General features: G+C 39.0%; 1 protein-coding gene across 1 annotated transcript in view; it reads left to right on the top strand.

Annotated features, from left to right (window-relative positions):
- The first annotated feature begins 1,503 nt into the window (after positions 1–1,503).
- The window catches only part of PLEKHH2 (pleckstrin homology, MyTH4 and FERM domain containing H2), a 61,617-nt gene continuing 45,727 nt past the window's right edge, over positions 1,504–17,393 (top strand). Inside the window, exons 1-2 of the mRNA XM_049833850.1 lie at positions 1,504–1,592; positions 6,019–6,148. Of these exons, the coding sequence (XP_049689807.1) occupies positions 6,026–6,148 (123 nt within the window). The 5' untranslated portion in view covers positions 1,504–1,592; positions 6,019–6,025. The remainder of the gene's footprint in view (positions 1,593–6,018; positions 6,149–17,393) is intronic.

Raw genomic sequence — 17,393 nt, 5'->3', positions numbered from 1 at the left:
ATGTAGCTTGAACGCTCTAGACAGAAGGTATGGGGTAGAAAACAATTCACTTCTTGCTATACCAGCTATCAAGTTTTTAAGAAGTTTTTCAGCAACACGTGTTTAAAAAAACACAAGGCCCTTCAGAAAGCACTAGCAAAAGAAGCAGTTTCAGTGAAGTTGTTTCAATACTTTAAGGTCACTGCAAGTGGAAAATTGGAGGCTGTGCTGAACTGAATAGGAAAAAATGAAATTGTGTGTATAACCAGTGGAGGAATATTTGAGCTTTTAAGACCTTTTTTATTTTTCAAATTAAAAAAAACCTGCACTTTTACTGACTCACAGACAACTGTGAAAGAGCAGCTTAGACAAGACGACTGCACACCTACACTAGAAATAAGCACCAGAAAAATGGTGAAGTGTGGTTTGTTTATGCACCGCAAGAATCTGTAAAACATTTTGCCTCCCTAAATCATAATCCAAACAAAATACAATCCCTAAACCTCCGTCCAAATCGACGTGTAGATGAGGAAGACCCCTGTACGTGCCAGACAAGCAACATATCGATTACTTTTTCCAAATACTTTTTAATACTTGCGGCAGTCTTTCAGAAGAGACCGAGATGGCTGGTTACCGGAGACGTACTCGCAGGTCTTTTCAGCCGGAGGGGGCACAGAGCCTGCTGCCAACATGCCTCACCAGCACTTGCACCTGCTGCTTCACCTTCACCCTCCCTAGTACTAAAATGCGAAGTGTGTCAAGCAACTCTGCGAGACCCGTTCACCCCATAGTATCCCCACCACTACCCCCGTGACTGCACGGTTCCAACCCTCCGGTTTTCACTTGACAAATGACCTTCCACAAAAGGTGAAATTTAAACTGCAGTAAGCTCCAATGTTGGAGGCGACGAGCTTCAGGACAAGCGGATGCTTCCTCCTAGCTAGTCTCCCCTTCAGAAACTGACGCAAGGTCAATTCCTGCTTCACAAACGAACTTAAAAAACAGGGCGGGGGGTCGAGGCAGGCCGTCCCTTCCGACGAGGGGAGCGGAGGGAGGCCAAGCTCGGGCTGCGGCCGATCCCGCGCAGCACCCACGCGGATCCCCCCCCCCCCCAGGCTCCCGCCAGCCGTCCCCGCACAGACCGGGCCGTGCCGCGGTTCGGGAGGGCGGCCCGGCGGCTCCGGCCAGCCGCCCTCCGCCCGGGCCCTCCCGCCCCGGCAGCCCGTCGGGGCCAGAGCCCGCGGGTGAGGCGGCGGCCCGCAACCAGCGGCCGTCTGAGGAAGAAGCAGCGGCGGGACGAGGGCCCCGGCATCCCACCCCGCTGGCAGGACCACGAGGCCGGGCCCCCCCCCCGCTGCCGAGCGCCCCCCCCTCCGCCGCCGCCGCCGCCGCCGCCGCCGCCGCCGCCGAGCCGCGCAGGCCCCGCCCGGCCGCCCCGCCCGGCCGCGGCCCCCCGCTCCTCAGTGGCCGTCGCGGCCGTCGCTCAGGCGCCCGCGCCGCTCGCCGCGGGGATGGTGGGGCGGGCGCCGAGGGGCGCGGGCAGCCGCGGCCCCGCAGCGCCCACAGCCCGGACGGCGCCCGGCGCGGCAGCGCGGCGAGCCACGGCCGGCCAGGTTTGACCTCCCTTTCCTTGCCCCCTTCTTTCCCTCCCTTTGCGAGCGGCGCCGCGCCGGGCGGGCGGCAGCGCCCGGGCCGGCCCCCGGGCCGGCGCCCGGCTCTTCCCCGGCGGGGCGCGGCGGGACTAGCCGGCCCGGTGCCCCCGGGTGGCGACGTCGGGCGTCGGATGGCGTCACGCGGCGCCGTCACGGTGGAGGGTGACGTTCTGTTAGGTCACCGCGGTGTCGGTGAGTGCAGTACCCGGGGGTGCGTCAGGCGGTGTCCCCGCAGCAGAAGGCCGACGAGCTTGAGGTCGCTTTAGGGTCCCTACGGTCCGGGCTCCTCTCGTCCGGTTGGCAGTGCCATTGCCACTGTCCCCACTGTCCCCACTCCCCCACCCCCCCGAAAGAAGGGCGAGAAGAACACAGGTTCCAAGCAAACATGCAGAATCAAGATATTTTCAGAAAATCTACACCGCCGGCTTTCAGAATGTCACGTAAAAGTTAAACATTTGTACCTAACGTGATGTCACACCGCAACCTTTAAAATCGCTGTCAGCGGGAGAACGGACGTAAAATGACCTTCTGTGCTTTAATGTCGTTTGCTGCGCGCGTTTGACAGTGCTCTGCAGATGAGCCATGGGTTGTGCCATTTCCCTTGGGAAGCCGCGCAGGCAGAGGCTCCGTAATGAGCTGTGGGAGGCGGCAGCCTGGCCCCCGAAGTCGGGAGGGTTTGCCGGGGTCTGCGCCCGGTGCTGGAGTGGGGGAGCCCTGGCTGACGCGTTGCTTCACGGGAACAACCTCGTCAATAGCTGGGAAGCAGCAGAAAACCCATTTGTAAGTCGGATTTTGAAGGAAGTTCTTAATAGTTTAGGCTACAGTTTGAGCACAGAATTATGCAAAATGAGTCAAATGGAAAATAAAGTTACCAGTGTTTCGACATGAGTAAGGGCCCTGCCAGCAACAGACCTGAGAATGACTTCCTTGATTCCCAAACAGGTCCGCTTTGTGCCTCATCATTTCCTTTCTCCAGTCCAACATTTATCGATCCAAAACTATTTGAAAGTGTCGAGTTCGGGTGAAAAGGGTGGAAGAAAGGGGCCTGAAATTCAAGAGGTATGGTCCAAATGCATTTGGGCTGGTGAACATTTTAGGATGGTGTAGGGAGCCCACCATGTACTGTGCAAACCCAATCCTGTCGAAAGAGAAGGACTTACCAAGCCTTCTCCAACAGAGGAAGGACATACAGACACAGAATATAAAGTGTTTAGTTAAACACAGCATTTTGTTAAAAGCAGAGGAAAACACTGACAGTGCGATCAGGAACGTGTAAATTTTTAACGTGTTTCAAAAAGCTACAACGTTGTTCCCTCCTTCCCCCTTGAAATGTATTTTGAAAATTTCCAAGCAGACAGCAAAGAAAAGGAAATTATATCAATCCCTTCGAGGAGAATGTGACATTCTGACTTCTTGAAGCCTATGAAGAAGTTTATAAACTTAAAAAATGAAAAAGACGAATTTAATCTTTCCAGACTTGTCAAACTTGTCTCAGTTAATTTTTGATGGCATAATTAGAACTTACCGCTTTAATGTGTGCTTTTTTAGTTTACTTTTCAAAAGATCTTATTTTTAAAGACTTAGGGAAAACGGAGGGCTTTACGGTGGGAACTGGAGCAGGAAGAAGGGGAGGACTCTGTGTAGGTTTGAGTGCTGATTCAGAGTACTCTATTAAGCCAAGAGAGATGAACTCATTTTTTTCCTCCCTTGGGGAATCAAACAAGAAACAGGAAGTCATTGATTCAAAGTAAGATCATTCACTCTGCAATTGTAAACAGTGTATTATGTGCCTGTAAATATTTCCAGAACCCATTGGCTTGTTGGAAAATATGAAGCAAATTATTATAATCTCTAACAAACAACCCACAATAAAAAGAGTTCTTTTCAAACTTTTTATCTGTAATGTTTATACAGTAGAATATTAATTAGCTTGGACGTTGAGAAACTACTTGGCTGGACACATTGTTCGCTGCTAGAAATCCATCTACTCAAATGTTTTGTCTGTTGAAAGACAAACATTTTTAACTCCACCCTGTAATATTGTGCCCTACCAAAAAGCAAAAATTCTTTCACTACTTGATCTGTTTGTGTTTTCACTACCACACTGAAATATCCTACTGTTAACCAGATGGTGGCTGAGTTAATCTCTTGTCTTACGTAGCTGTAATTAGTCAAAAAGGAAAAACATTGTAAAAAATCCTAAATAGACAGTCTAATAGGAAATTCCCATTCCTTGTTACTTAGGAGAATCCAGGCTGTCTGTCCAAATCAAACTGCAGGTGAAACTTCTGCTTCCTCTGTAAAGCAGAAGCTGCTGCTTGGAAGTGCCACCTTCCTCCCTTGAACGTGGGGACTCTGCACAAGGAGAGAGGAGCGAGGATTAGGGACAGGACAATGGTGAGCAACCTGGTTCCCTGACAGTCCAGGGATTAAAAGATGGAGGGAAATGGTGAAAGACATCAGTCACCCAGAAGGCTTGCAGTTGAAATGAATGCATGCCTAAAGTTTAGAATTCGGGTGTTGTAGGGTCGGCTCAGGAAGCTATTTTAATAACGTGCTTAAATCCTAGCAATTCCATGGGGATTCCTGAGTGGGGGGGGTCCTGAATAGGGGTGGTTGTAACCTCAGGCTTAACAGCTGGAATCATAGCGTGCAGGACTGAGAGGGAGAGTCAAGAATGGAGCAGTTACCTTCAGACAAGTGATTGTGGTGATCCTCTTCTTCTAACTTAAGATATGCAATGAAAGGAATAAAAAATTCGGGTATGTGAAAGGAAGGAAAGTTTTGAGACAGAGTTTTTCACCTGCTTAGCTATGATGAGCTTGAAAGTAATTTGAGACGTTGAAAATTTAGAAGATACTTAGAAAATATTAATGTATTGAAGAAAATGTAAGGACTTTTTGGAATACTACTCATGACTTTGGTCTCTCTTGTGATGCTTTGCCTTTTCCTTTTTTCTTCCTGTTGTCAGGAACAGTGGAAAAGATGAATCTGTAGGTCCTTCCACTCTAGATGATGAGAGTTGGGGAAAGATGGGAACTGGGGCTGCCTCCTCTGACAGTAGGAGGAAAGGGAGTGCTTGAACCTGGGCTTTTGAAGGACTGGAGTAGTCATGGGGAGAGGGGGCTCCCAAAGATGTTGCTTATTAATCCATGCTAAGTGGATCAGGAATTGCATTATAGAGATCTATGTTATGCATCATTTTCCTGTGCCAGCCTCTTTCATCACACTGAAAATGGTTGCCTTTCCTTGTCAGTGTCTCATTGTCCATGACAAAGGTGACAAACATAGAGCATAATCTTACGACTGGTAATTTTTTGTTTGTTGTGATCTTCCAGCTGCCTTCCCCTGAATGGTGTTTTTGTGGCTGTTTGTTATTTCAGAGATAAATTGAATACTTAGGGGGAAGTCAAGCTTTATTTTCAAAGCCAAACCTACATGCTCAGAGCCTTGCGAAGGCCAGGGCCTTTGCTTGCAAGGGAGCTTCTTGGACTGAACGGTTACATTCAGCCATCCACTTCATCTTTATTAAGCTGTCTACAAATAGTTGGAATACAACAGAGCCCAGTCCTTCTGCTTACACACAGATGATTTTCTTGGCTTCTCAGACTCAAACCATGATGAGCCAGCTCTCATCCAGCATAATTTTTCCAGCAGTGCTTGTCCAAAAGGGCACTGAGATTAATCTACAGAAGGCATGAGCAGTTAAATATAGATAAAAGCACAGATCTGAACCTGAAACATGCATGAACCAGGATGTCCTGCGATCTGCAACAGCTCATGTAAAGGGGTTGTTTTTCATGTGGGGGATCCATTAGGGACCATTTACTCACCTGCCTTTACATTTGAAACCATAATCTCCCCCTTGCATCTCATTGAGGATATTAAATTTTAAAGGCAATTTGATTAAGCATAAGAATTTTAAAACACTTTTTGAAGAGTCATCTGCCAAACATTAAACTTGCATAAAACCAAATGTGCTACTAACTCATAGGTAGTTAAATCTATATAAGGTATTTTCTTAGCAAAAGCTCAGTTCTCTACAAGCCTCTTCTATGTAAGCAGGGACGTATACAGTAACTGAAGATTAAAATGTGTGATGTGTCTCTGCTTATCAAGGAAAACATATTGCAGCCCCAAAATAATTGAAGAAATTAAAATACGATAAACCTAAATATTACCAACACAGATTTCAGAAAGCTCCCAGTTATAAGGGCATTTGTAGACTAATGTACTTTTACTAAGTTTTATGAAGCTGTACATGTACCAAGTTTGGGGGCATTCATGAGATTTATATAAAATAAGTTAGTATGTATATTAATAAAAAGTCAGACTTTAAATACAGACTCAATTTGACATGGGGATTTTTTTCCCTTTCTTTTTCCAGCATAAATATGGCTGAGCTTTCAGAGCCAGAAGGTACTGTAAACTGGAAGGAAAGATGTTTAACTCTGGAGTCACAGTTAATGAAATTTCGTCTCCAGGCAAGCAAGATCAGAGAATTGTTAGCAGAAAAGGTAGGTCTTGTGGTATGAATTTTAATGCTGTATAAATGATTTTATTTGATGATGGGGGCTGATCACATGTCACGGTTTGAGATTACAAGTGCTGGGATTTTTTCAGGAGAAGAAAAAAGCATTTTAAAACAAAATATATGGAAAACAGGTATCTTTTAATGTTGTGAAAGAATTTCACACATCATTTTTGCCAGCAAGAAATGTTAATTTTCAAATAAGAGCACACTGGCAACTCTCTTGCAGAGAAAAATATGTATCCAGTACTCACTTTTACAATGTCTAAGTTAATGTTTAACACATTTTCCTAAGTATTTAAGATCTGATTTAACACACAGAAATCACTGGGGAGAAAATCCAAAAGTATTATTTTCCCCAGTATTCCTTACTGACTCATATAATTTACCAGACTTCCTTTTCCTATAGTAAGACATCTCCAACTATGGCTAGTCATCTGAGTCTAGGGACCCGGGAAGTTGAAAAGTATTAATTTGAAGAATATTGTTTAAATATATACTTTGTTTTGCAATAGAGAAACATTTCACTTAGTATGTTCAAATATGTGTATCCCAACAGTCAACCATAATTGAGCCCATATATGAAATATAAAAAAAACACCATTGTATTTACCTGGTAACATTTTGACAGAACAAGGCAATTAAAAGAGTACAAGAAACAAAACATTTTAGAGAATTATTGTAAGGAACTATGTCACCATTAATATTCACTTCAATTAATTTCTCATTAAAAAGTTATTTTGTCAAAACTACCCTAGACCTAAATTTTCCATCACTTGCTCCCTCCACAAAACAAAAATAAAATTCAGATCATTTTATAGTATGTTAGAGTGACAATACCTTTATTTTATACATTTATGTTAATGCTTCTCTTTTGTGAATTTTGTGAATCTATTCTCCCTTTGGAGCCATAAATACATTTAGCATCCACATTTTGCTCTCTCTCAATCATTCTCGTTTTACTATATTTCAGTGGGGACAAGAACTAAATAGTATTAAATCAGAAAGAAACATATATTTTTGTATTTATGAAGAGCGGTGGATGATGTACAAAGTTAGGTGCTCTGCTCCTTTCCTAACAATGCTTAACACTGTTTTCTTTGACAGCTAAATTAACCACCAAGTATGTTTTCATGGAGATACCTATGTTAATTCCAGGATCTTTCTCAAAGTACTTTAGATTTCTATGTTATGTGTCATTTGTTATTTTATTGACTGGTCACTAAATTTTGTAAGGACCTTTTTGTAAATCTTTCTTGTCAGAAAGCTTCTATTATCCTGAATAACAAAATACCATCAAAATCCTTGTCCAGTGCTCATTAAGAGATGTCTACACTGAACAGCATGCACCCCAAACAAATCTCTGCAGATCTCCATTGACAGCTTCCAGTCACTGTGAAGTAGTCAATAACCTACTATTTTTATTGAGCCAGTTTTTTAATTCATGGAGGGACGTTCTCTCTTACCCCATGGCTGTTTGTTCCCTTTAAACGCTTTCCAAAATCCAAATAATTATATAAACCAGATCCACCCTATCTGCAGCCTTGGTGATCCCCTCAAAGAACTTCAATACCTTTGTGAGCCAACACACCTCTTTATAAGGGCCTCTTTGACTCTTCCCTTGTCTATCATACTTACCCACATGCTGCCTAATTCCGCTCTTATAGTTTCCACTAATTTGCTTACTACAGACATCAGACTTAGAGATCAATAGTTGGTTCAACTATATCATCCAGTTCTTGACTGAATATCATTTGGCAATTTTTTACTATTCATTTTATCTATTCGTGCCCTTATCTCTTCTATGGAGGTATAAAACCTCAATTTGAGAGGGAAAAAAATGGAATAAAGAAGTTTCATATTTTCTGGATTAGACTTTTTTCATTAAGTGGGTCTTTTTTATTAAAGTGAACATGAAAATTTACAGCAATGTAAAATCATTGTTGAATAATACCAAGTTCCACTGGAATCATATTTTTACAGTTAGTACTCCAAATAGCTCTGCTTTGGCATGACTAAAAATATTACTATTAGAAGGCAGTGTAGTTGAAAACTCTCAATTGTTTTATCAATCCTGCAGTTTTTCTGTATGACAAACTCTCATTGAACAGGTACTGCAGAATATTGGGTTTTGAAAGAACAACCAGCTGTACAAATGCCATCCTTTGAAATTTCATTTAAAAATTTAAAAAAAAAGGAAAACTCCTCGGTCCTTCATTCCAGTTAGCAAGGCCCACAGATGAGTTAATAAATCATTATCATCAGTCTTGGAGGAGAACTTACATCAAAGAGTACAGTACTGTCTGCTATAACACTCAAAAGATTGTTGGATGCTTACACAGTCGGGTCTGTTAGATGTCATATATCTCTTCTGTCTCTTCACCCCGTTTGGATCACTGTATTTAAGGATGGAAGTCAAGTCGCTAAACACTGGACATGACTTTTCTAGGGACTTTCCAGCAGCTGTAACTACTATGTTTTATGCAGCTGCTGATGATTATAGTTTTGGCAAACAAAAAGTTAAGATCCATGAACAGCGCTTCACAAAACTATCTGAGTTAAAAAGATTTTAGAAGTTTGAATGTTTTCTATTTGACTTTTCACTTTGTTAGTTTACCGTTTGCATTTACAGGCTCTTAACTGCTGGAAATAGCCTCTTAAATTAATAGAAATGTATGCATAATCATATAATTTCAGAAGTCTGCATTTAAAAAGAAACAGAATAAGAGGGATAAAATCACAAATCTTCAGCACTGTGCCTGAAACAAAGAATTCAAAGGAAAATCACTTATTCTCTCTCATCTGTGAGAAACTGGACTCCAAAATAGCTAAAAAATCTTAAAAACTTGTCACCTTACTGCCCTCTTGTTTTAGTTTACCTTAGCTTTCTCAGAAATTTTAGAAAAAGTGAAGTGTTTACAGGAGGTAAAAATGGGAGAAATATTTTCTTCTGAAGACCACAGGTCCAAAAGTATTCAGTTGGGATAATTTGATATATTACTCTCCAGAGCAGAGCATTAGCAGACTTCATGAAAAATGATCCTTCTTCTCACTTCATCTTTGACTTTTTAAGATGAATCTTTCATTCATAAACTGGAATTCTGTTGGGACATGCATCAAAGACTGGTCAGAGCTCAACAAAATTACACCATATTCATCTGCAAATTTATCAGTCTTGCACAGTTCAAACCCAACAATTTTCCAAATGGGCACTAAAGTCTTAGCTGTATTTATTCTTATGTTGGTTTCTTTTGTAACAAACCAGTGATTATTTTTCACATATTTTTATTTTTTATATTAGACAAACATTTCTCAGTATTTGTAAAAACTAGTTTGAAATTAAACTGCATGCATTTGTTACTCAAAAATATATTTGGGAAATAGCAAAGTGAATAATGAAAACCTGATTGGCCAGTACTTGATGGGCATCCCGATACTAATGACAAGAGAATACAGCTGATGTCAGCCTTTATAGGTAGTTTCTAGATTTGTTGTTATAGAAGGAAAGAAATTCACAAAGCACACAAATAATTCTCACTAATACTTTGATTAGCACAGGCCTTTATTTGTGGTTTTGTTTGCAATCATCTTTATGCTATGAAATGTGTACTAAAACATTGAACAATAGCACCAGACAGTGTTCTGCTTCAAAATAGCAACAGAAATCACAGTACTATGGTGTGACAGACATAAAACCCTCATGGGTATTAAACTATGTAATTGTTGTAGAAAACAGAGTGAGAGTGATACTGTGACAAAACAAGTGGTATCTACAAGAAGATAAGACAAATGAATTGTTGGTAATTCTCCAGCCTTCCTCCTCTGCATGTATTTGAGAGGTATCTTTTCAAGACAGGGAATCAGGAAAAGGAGTTTACATCCTATTACACTGTGTGTATGACTTGTCAGAAACTGCCATTGGATTTTTCCCCTTATATTTGTTCTATAACTTAGTCTAAAACAGAATTTAATAAGGGTTTGCTTGAATCTATCCTTTTTCATTATTTCTCTCTTTAACCTATGTGCTTCTGTAAATATATTCGGGCAGTAGATTAATCGAAATACTTTTTATACACTAGAAATCAAATACCTTTGCAAAATTATTTTACTTAATAGTGCCCCTGCAAATAAATGAACCATCAACATGGGAAGTTTTCAGTATATTTTCCTAATAGATGTGTTCTAATTTAGAAAAACAAACTATTTACTGGGGTTTGTAAGTCTAGCAAGTACTCATCCTTGAACCTCGGTGGTTGAGGAGTTTGAGGAGTTTGCATTGTAAGCGTGTTTCAGCAGTACAGCTACCAGAACTTAAATTTTTTAGTGAACCTGGGGAGAAGAAGGGAGCAGAGCAAAGGAATATACAATGTTTTCAGAAAACTAATCCATTCACTGTTGTTTATTTGTTTGGGTTTTATTTGTTTACATTTTGCCAAGTAGTGTCTATATTTATAAATCTTGCAAAGAAAGAGACCTTGTTGGAGTTTTAAGCAGAAGCTGCTGCTCTAAGTGGGAGAGGTCTTTACAGGAATTTAAGGAATGATGTAGAAAGTATCCCTAGTACACCAAATTTAGGATGGCTGTGGAACTGATTTTTAAGTAGAAGCATTTATTTTAATGTAGCTTGAGTCCTATGTATGTTCAGAGTTTACTAAAAAAACCTTTGTTGAATAAAAGATTACAGTATTCTACTGCAAGTTTAGCTCCTAGCTAGCATTTCACATCATAGGAAAAGTTGGTGACCTTCATTCTTTTCATAGTAAGTACATTTTTCACCTAAAATATGTGTGCAACATCAGGTACAAAGTTAATGTTTTTCCTACCACTAAAAAATCATTTTAGTAGAAGAACTACATAGCTGTGTTAAATTTCCACTTGGGCAGCCTCCACTGAATTTCTTTCATCAGACCCCATAAGGACTGAATATGGCACTATCTCAAATGTTGCATTATGGGCTGTCCAGTAATACTCAACATTCACATGAACGTCTCCAAGTTTGTTTCCTGCAGTGCTGAGGGTGATTATTTTATGCTTTGAGTGATTTTCAACAAATATAAATGATTAAGAGACAGGATTATTTTCATGTACGTATTGATTTGTTTGCTTTTAACCTTCCATTTGGATATTCTTTGTATACATGCTCAACTGGGAACTGAGTGTGTACATGATAAATGCAATACTATTTCTACTTTCTGTACAGATTATGAAAATTGAATAATAACTGATTTTTAGGCCAAATACTATTTCCAATATATTCCAAAGCATAACACATTCCTGACTTTGTCTTACAAACCAACAGCTAAATCCATGTCCCACTGTACTTTCATTCATTTCGCAGTCATATTTATGGTATGTCATTTGACATTTCAAAATGAGATGCAGTGTGTTTTGTTATCTGTTGCATGACAATTTCAAGATTAACGTTTTCAGAGGAAAAGTCCCTAACGCATTTGACTTGTGCAGTGATTGCCAATATGAAAATTGTAAAAAAGCACAATGAGTATTTCCATTTGCATTCCAAGGATTATGAAGGGCAAAGTAAAAGGGAGCAAAGTACCATAGTACCAAAATTATTCAAATGAAGGTTATTTTTCATTATTTCAGTTGCTCTTAAAAAACTTCTTGTCATAGAAGATAATTTAGATGCAATTAGGAAGATAGAAACAGGAGAAAGCAAGAGTTAGAGAATAAAAGTTAGAAGTTTATATGGTTAGAATCTTAGGTTTGTTTACACCTTTTTAATACCTATAACTTTTGTCCTGTAATTTCATTTTTATCCCATGTCTATTATTAGGTTTATGCCATGTCTTTTTATAACAGTGTGTGTGTGGGTTGTTAGTTGGTTTTGTACATCTTAAACGTACGTTCTTTCTAAGGAGGCTGAAGATGGGGGGGCGTGGGGGGGTTAGAAAAAAGAGAAGTCAAGAACCAATAAATTAGCTGTTCTTGTAGAGGCCAGGCTGCGTAATGGCATGAAGAGCACAGCCCTTGCTGTGAGGCCAGAGTATGAGTATGTTCCCTCTGGTGGTACAGAGACAAGGGCATCTGTATACTATTCCAGCCCACCTGAGATGGGGAAGTTGATGGAAGTTGTGGAAGCTGTCATAGTGGGCAGCCACCTGTGCAGATCCTTAGCCGATCTAATACTTGTTTAGCATTTCACTTGTAAGAGCTACAAGATGTTTTTTCTCCATTTTTCATGGAGGGAACTCTTTTTGCTCTTAGAAATTATGCATTTAATTTTCGTTCCCTCAGAGAGTATTTTCAGGCTTTAAATATCCGTTGTCATGTCTTCAAACTGCATTGTGCATGTATTTTTGGATTCTCCTGCTGCTTTATGATCTGTGTTTCCTAGGTGTCCTATACACTTTAATTTCATGAATAAATTCAGTTTCAGTGAAGTTTTCAATTTTTTAAACTTTGGCAGTGAGCAGGACCTTTGATTCTTAAGCCATCACCTCTCAGGCAGTGACATGGAAAGAAGGCCTCCTATTTCAGATGTTCATGTGGTGGCTCTAATCAGAACTCACAATTCAGTGGGACAGAAGTAGCAGAATTTCCACAATCGCAGTACAATGATCAAAACAAAACAAAGCAGGCAGCTGCCTTTTAATACAGATGAACAAACAGTTGTTGATATATTTCTCTTTTCATTTTATGCGCTGTGTGAGACTTTTTACCTTGCCTGCCAAAGTGCTTTGGTACATTCTTCCATCTTGCTAAACAGTATCTTCACTCTTCCAAGATTTTTAATGTTATAATGTCTATAATTGTGCTAGAGTGATGGTCTACATAATTTCTATTTGATTGTGTCTCTGCAGTTTAACTATCAAGACAAGATCTGAGTTGGAAAAGACGACAGCCAGAAAGAGTGAACGTTCCTAGTATTTTACCAGGCTTAGGAAAGTCCTATGACTGGTGTTGGGAAAAGCACAATTATTCAGCCAACATTAAATGCTGCTCATTTGTCCTTCACTACACTGCCTCCCCAAATCCCGCTGGTGAATTTAAGTTTTTTAAGTTTGTATATTTAGTGGCAGCTGTCCTAGACTACTAATTCTGGAAGAGTTTCCTCCCTGGTCTTTTCTGTTCTATATTTTTAATTTATATAGTTTCCAGAAGAAATCATTAATTTTACTACAATGAACTCAGCTGAAATGCGAAAGATTGTTTTTTCATATGTACTTTTCACTCATTTAACGAGCACTAGGAAAACCTTTCGAGCTAAATAATTATTCTTAAAATCCTGTTCAAATATTGAAAAGAACTTGAAAGAAGTAAAATATAACTCAGTGGTAAAACTGGTCTCATGTCACGGAGACTGATAAAAATTTTGAGCCCGATCATTTTGGAAACTGAGCAGATGGGAGACTGATAATTTTTGTAGGTTTCACTTTGTTCCAAGGAAAGGCTTTTGTGCTAAGCATAGTTCATGCGAATGAGCTGAAGCGCTAAAAACAAGAGTTAAGAGAGATGTGCAAGTAAGAAATACCTTTTGCCTAACTAGGAGAGCAGTGCCAGAAGTTGAGGTAGTTAGAAGTGGACAGGATTGTGATTCTGCACATCAAGACTGCAGAACTACTAGCCATCTTCAGAAGAAGCAGGAGGAGTCTATATATGTGTATGTATGTGTGTGTTTTTATACATACATACATATATCAAGTTGTCCTCAAAGACCCAAACTGCTTTTACACTCCATATTTCTGACCACGATTGAGGCAGAGAAAATCCCTGTGGTGAACAGTCCGAACAGAGAAAGTGATAAATGAAGAGGACGAGTTTGTTAGATGGCAAATTTGCAGAGGAATAGTTGATGCTGTTTTGTTCCTGAGAAGAATTGTAGCCTTTTACCTTTTAATTGGTATTAAAAATGGAGAAGATAGGAGAAGGAAAAAATGGGAGTGCACTGAAAAGTGGCAGCTTGTGAGCTGCCAGATTGTGAGCACTAAGCTGGGTTCTGCAGTAGTCATAACCTGGGTGGGCATTCAGGTGGGATGTGAGGGAAGAAGAAGGCTGTAGCTTTTGGGATTTAAGCCAGATGATAACTAATTCATCTAAAGATTTTTTTTTCGTGTAGGAAATAATAACAAACAGTAAAATTCCATATACTATGAACCAGTAAAATAGTGAAGAAAATTCACCATGCTTGATCTGTGAGTAGCCTAAGGAACATTTGAGCCCCTTTAGCATTAACCCTTTTGGGCAGATCTATGACAAAAAGAAGATTGGGTTCAGAGAGCAGTTCTTCATTTTGATGACTAAATCCACACCACTGAGAAATATTTTTATAGGTTTCACCTTGTTCTAGGGAAAAGCTTTTGTGCCAAAGTATTAATTTTTTACTGAAGGCTTATTTAATTTTATAAGTATAGGTAGGTCTGAAATATCACTTCCTAGATTTATAAGACAAGATGGATTTCTATTAATTAGTTAAAATGCAAAGCTTTTCTATAAAAGATAAGTCCTTCTAATTACTGTTTTGCCTTTGGGATAAAAAAATCATCCAGTAAAGAACAAAATATATCTTACCCAAGGCATGTGCTAATTCCTTGTTTACAAATTATCTTCTTGTTTATTTTTCCTGTGAAATACTACTATCTTGATTTTACATCTCTATTCTTTATGTGCTTTGTCTATGTGGCTTAATTGGTCAGGTCATATTTTAAAATTTGTTGTAGTTTATAAAGATTTAGCACTGTCCTTATGGAAGATACATAATACGTAGAAAAGAAATGAGTGTCAAAACAGAAGGAATAGTGTTTAAAAATATGGATGGAACATACCCATTCAGCTTTTTAATAAATGAATTACAGAAGTAGGAGGAATATTACTTTGTTTTCCTAAGCTAAACCACCAGAAGAGAGACATTTTTGTAAAAAGAGTAAGTCATGCTTCTAAAACTGTTTTACCATTGCTTTTAACTAACAAATGTATGCAAGGCTTTATACATGTACAGATTGGGCATAGCCTATTTTAAAACATGAAAACTGGTGGTTGTCAAAGCCACTGCCAAACAGATGACTTTTGAGTAGTACTGCCTCTATTCTTAAGGAAATGCAGAGATTTGTTGAAATACTTGGGTTTAAACGTAGGAATATAGAACCAAAAGGGGAAATCTTGGTCACATGCAGTGCTCTGGAATAGCTGGCAGGCATATTCTTCAAACCATTTATAGATTTATCAAGCACCACATAAAAAGTAAGATCTTTTGCCTTTATAGCTTCTATTAGAAGGCAGTTCCAAAATCTTTTTTAGTCAGTGTGGAGAATGAGGGTCTTCTAATTTCCAGCCTATGTTTGTTCATCACCAGTTTATATCTGCTTGCACCTTTGAAAGACAGTGTAGGTGTGTTTATCCCTCACCTGCTTCTCCTATTTGTTTATTTATAGAAGCAACCATATACCCATGTTTCTTTGGTTTTGTAAGTACTATGTGGTGTGAGGACTGATAGTTCACAAAATCTAAAAATGGACAGATTTACTAGTGTTCTTTTTATGTGGAACATAATTTTTCGACCACAGATGGTTTGGGCCTTTTTTCAGATGAGGAAGAATTGAAAAATTAAAATGCAAGGAAAAAAGATGCTAAACATACCATTCTCAAGTCACTGGAGGTTCTGCACTTACTCAATAGACAGACTGTATTTCTGCTTTAGAAACTTTAGGTTTTAACTCATTTTTCATTTTTGAAAACTCTGACCTATTACCAGCATGCTTTGAAAGGCTTACAGAGAACTGATGCTTTTCTTTTTGTTCGTTAATGGTCGTATTTTTTCCTGTATTTATTTCAAAAAATTTCCAAAAAGTCTATGTGATACAACTGTGTTGTTTATAATATTAAAAATGAGGAGACAGTGTATTGTGCACTGATTGTAATGTAAATTTTAAATGTGAACGGGACAAGTTATTACGTTGAAAATTGACCTGGATAAAAAATCAGGTTTTTGTTCCTGTAAATAACATACATTTTCAGATCTCAAAAAGGAATGAATTCCAATAATTTTTATTTATAAAATAAAAGATTTCCTTTAAAATTATAACTATTTCAAATATCAGGAGAAATATCCACTTAGTGCTGTAATTTCTCTTCAATGCACATTACAGGAACACTGATCTGTATATATATGTATATAAATGAAAGTATATATACACATATATACATACAAAAGGAGTATTTTTGAAATTTATGAGTGATGACTTTTGAGTTTATACCCTTTGGTGATTTCATGCAATATGTGTCTTAATAAAATTAAAATTTCTTTACTTGCACAAAAATATATGTTGAATATTTCTGAATACAGTCAAGAAACTTCCAGGTGACCTATGAAAAAGAATCGCTATATGATTCGCTTTTGTATTGACAAAAATTCCCAGTGACTGTGTATTGTGCTTCAATGTCCAGACCTCCAAGGCAGTACACCTCTTTGTTTTTATTGCTACCATGTTTCTTCAAGGCATTCAGTATTTATTCACATGCAGCATTTCTCTGTTCATTGTTTGAACAAAAAATAGCTCAATTTGATGAGTGTCAGATGTAGAGTGGTTATTTCCTTACCAAGTTTAAAAACAACTCTGTTTCTAACAATAAATACTGTTTTCCATAATTCAGATAATTGATGCAGCATGCACATTTTCTTAAAATTATAAGAGGATTTTTACATTTAAAAAAAGAACGAGAAAGTGTAGGTTAAAGTAGCAGTCTGTTCTTCTGTACCTGTGCCGATCTTGTTCTTTAGTCAGTATGCATGTATTTTTTGTTCATGGGCCTAAAACATTTATTCTTTATATTTAAGACTGTAAAACCAAAACCAGTATAGATTATGACAGGACACCCTTGACTTCTTAAATGAATTTTGGAAAGAGCCTGCACCAATCATAGGTGTGCATGACCTGAATATTCCTTACAAGAGGTTTGTTGAACTGGGGCATTATTTCAAGATATCTAATTCAGGACATGATAGAAAATCAAGCTTAAATATACTTCACGTGCCAGATGTCATCAATTACATGCTGGCCCTCCACGTTTCTCCTGGGAAGCCAACTTTATGTCTGTTGATATTCTACAGACTGTAGTTTGTTCAAGAAATATCTAGCCTAACAGCTGGTATAGACCATTTAATTCCAGTGATACTGTTTTTGCATAGATGTATATAGAGGGAGGCTGGTGGGACAGATGTCTAATTCAACAGACTTTTCTGTTTTTCAAATCACTTTCTATATAAAGTCAGAGTT

This window comes from Accipiter gentilis, chromosome 30, assembly GCF_929443795.1.
Source record: "Accipiter gentilis chromosome 30, bAccGen1.1, whole genome shotgun sequence".
NCBI lineage: Eukaryota > Metazoa > Chordata > Aves > Accipitriformes > Accipitridae > Astur > Astur gentilis.
The sequence above is the reverse complement of the archived record's forward strand: the minus strand, read 5'-3'. Positions and strand labels throughout refer to the sequence as shown.